This window comes from Trachymyrmex septentrionalis, unplaced genomic scaffold (genome assembly GCF_001594115.1).
Source record: "Trachymyrmex septentrionalis isolate Tsep2-gDNA-1 unplaced genomic scaffold, Tsep1.0 scaffold11, whole genome shotgun sequence".
NCBI lineage: Eukaryota > Metazoa > Arthropoda > Insecta > Hymenoptera > Formicidae > Trachymyrmex > Trachymyrmex septentrionalis.
The window spans coordinates 3687810-3690299 of NW_017304228.1; the positions used below are offsets into that span (position 1 = coordinate 3687810).

The 2490-nt window shown below is 26.3% G+C and overlaps 1 protein-coding gene across 1 annotated transcript in view; it reads left to right on the forward strand.

The window, feature by feature from the left end:
* LOC108749509 (sodium channel protein Nach-like) overlaps nucleotides 1-2490 on the forward strand; it is a 7124-nt gene that overhangs the window by 1877 nt on the left and 2757 nt on the right. The window contains exons 3-5 of the mRNA XM_018488290.1: nucleotides 456-519; nucleotides 1509-1683; nucleotides 2196-2341. Coding sequence (XP_018343792.1) covers nucleotides 456-519; nucleotides 1509-1683; nucleotides 2196-2341 — 385 coding nt within the window. The remainder of the gene's footprint in view (nucleotides 1-455; nucleotides 520-1508; nucleotides 1684-2195; nucleotides 2342-2490) is intronic.

Here is a 2490-nt window from a genome sequence, read left to right on the forward strand (position 1 = left end):
TATATATATATATATATATATATATATATATATACACACATTTACGTGTATTATGTATATTACCTGAGTACATTTCAATATACGGTTACACGCGTATTGAAATATATAGATACACGTGTTCATATTTTATTCGTGTGATTATTAATTATAAATGTATTTATATATGCGGATATACTAGGAGATAGTATATATATCTTATTATGCATTAATAATTACACAAAATAAAATATGAATATGTTATATGTGTACCCGTATATTTCAATACACGTGTAACTGCGGCTGACTGTATAAATGAAAAGGTTTATCAATTAATATTTTATTTAATAAGTATAAAAAGATTTTATGCTTTATATATATAATTTCCTCTTTATTTTTAATAATTTTTTATTTTCTCTTTTCTTTTTATTTTATTTTATCGCATTGATAAAAAATATATATACCTCGACAATTTTTAGGAATCGCCATCTGCTCCATTAACAGGATTAGTTTGCAATCTGCGAAAAAACTGGCGATCAATATGTGAGCTGGATTTGTATATTAAATAAACGCGAATTACATTTGTATATTAAGCACATCATGCATTTATGTATACACGGATATCCATAAAATATTACTATTAAAGACCGACATCCTTACGAGATTCGCATCTCTCTTATATGCTTTATTAGTAAACGCACATTTAAATATATATAATATGCTACTAAAGTTATTATATTAAAATTAAAATGTAACATCATTTATTAATAACTAAATAAATGAAATTACATAATGCAAAGTTATTCGAATTACGCACTTAGACAGTATAGATATAAATATCATATGATATAAGTTATCATGTATAGTAGAAATTTAAAAAAATGCTCGATTTTTGAAGTTTACATTATATTTTATTTTCAAGTAAAGATATTGATGCTGTTTTTAAATGTTATTGTAATTCACAGAAAATACAATTTATTCTAAATTAAAAGATTTAATTACGAAAGGCAATAAAAAAAATAATTATACTATAAGAACTATTTTTTTATAAATTTATTTAATAATTTTACTTTAATAACATTCTTTTTATTTACAATTACAAAAAATTAAATCAATAAGAAAGCAATTATAGTATAAAAATATACATCATTAATATTTTGTTAGTAGGATATTGCAAGTTTTGACAGCATTGTATCTGTGTGACATACCGTCAACTAATTTGTCCATCACATCGAGTGAAAACTTAATTATCAACTTTGAAAGTATTACTTTTCTCATTACGGACACCAATTTGTCCAACTTTATATTATAAACATTATTTTAAAATATTTCTACAGTATAATATAATAATATACTATAATGTATTATAAAAATATATGAAATATGTTATGTTATTAAACAATATGGACATCAATTACGTGGTCAAAAAAAGTCGTGCATTTTTTGTCCTATGTATTAAAAATATCCTTGAAACATATATATCATATATAATGACATTAATTGAAATATTTACAATATTTTTTTTAAATTAGTGCTAATGCAAAAATCACGGACCGATCAGTCGATGAAATTCTCAATTTGATAATGCAGCTGGGCAATCTCTACGTTTCTATGATGGTCACAGATAATAGTAATGACGTGGAATTAGATAAACTTTTAACAACTTATTACAACGGGTCTTATGATGTCGCTCAACTAATGAAAACTGTACGTATGCAAACTCAATCAACATCTTATTTCAAATACGTGATATACTAGAGTTATACTTACAAAAACATTTTTATTAGACTTTCTTATAAACATACAAATATACACATTCTTTTAATTGCGTAATAATTAGGTAGCTGATAATGCAAATTGCATAACTTTTATTGTTTATATTAATAGAAATTAAATTCAAATCTGTCTAATATATATACATATATTTTAAATGCAAATTTCTTCGAAAAGCGTGATTCCATTACATCTAGACCGATCTTTCTCGCGAGTAACCTGTCTAAATTTCTCTCTAATTTTCAATCTTCTAGTGATTCTAATAAATAAATACCATTTATGCAGACAGGCACGTTTACTTTTCTGCGCTTTAAACAAAAGATTTCTTCAAAAGCGCAATCAAAATATTATTTACACGATACTTCGCATATCAGCCACCGTTGTTATCGCTTATAGAAAAAATTGTCGGAGATTTACAATACATGTCGTGTATTTACATTTTCCAGTTGACGCCACAATGTTCGACGATATTATTGAAATGTGCGTTGCATGGAATCGACAGAAATTGCTCAGAGCTTTTTGAGTTTCGCAAAACGCAGGACGGATACTGTTGCACCTTTAATTATGTGCGTGAAAGCGACGACATTCCTGAGTGAGTATCCGGCTTTCAAAATGTATTCTCACGAAGAATTACAATACGTAATTTAATTACTTATTCGACCAGTTTGCTTACGTGCAGGCAGCACAGTGATATTTCAGAATGGGTAAACGAAGATATTCTCAAAAAAAGGTTCCGGATGT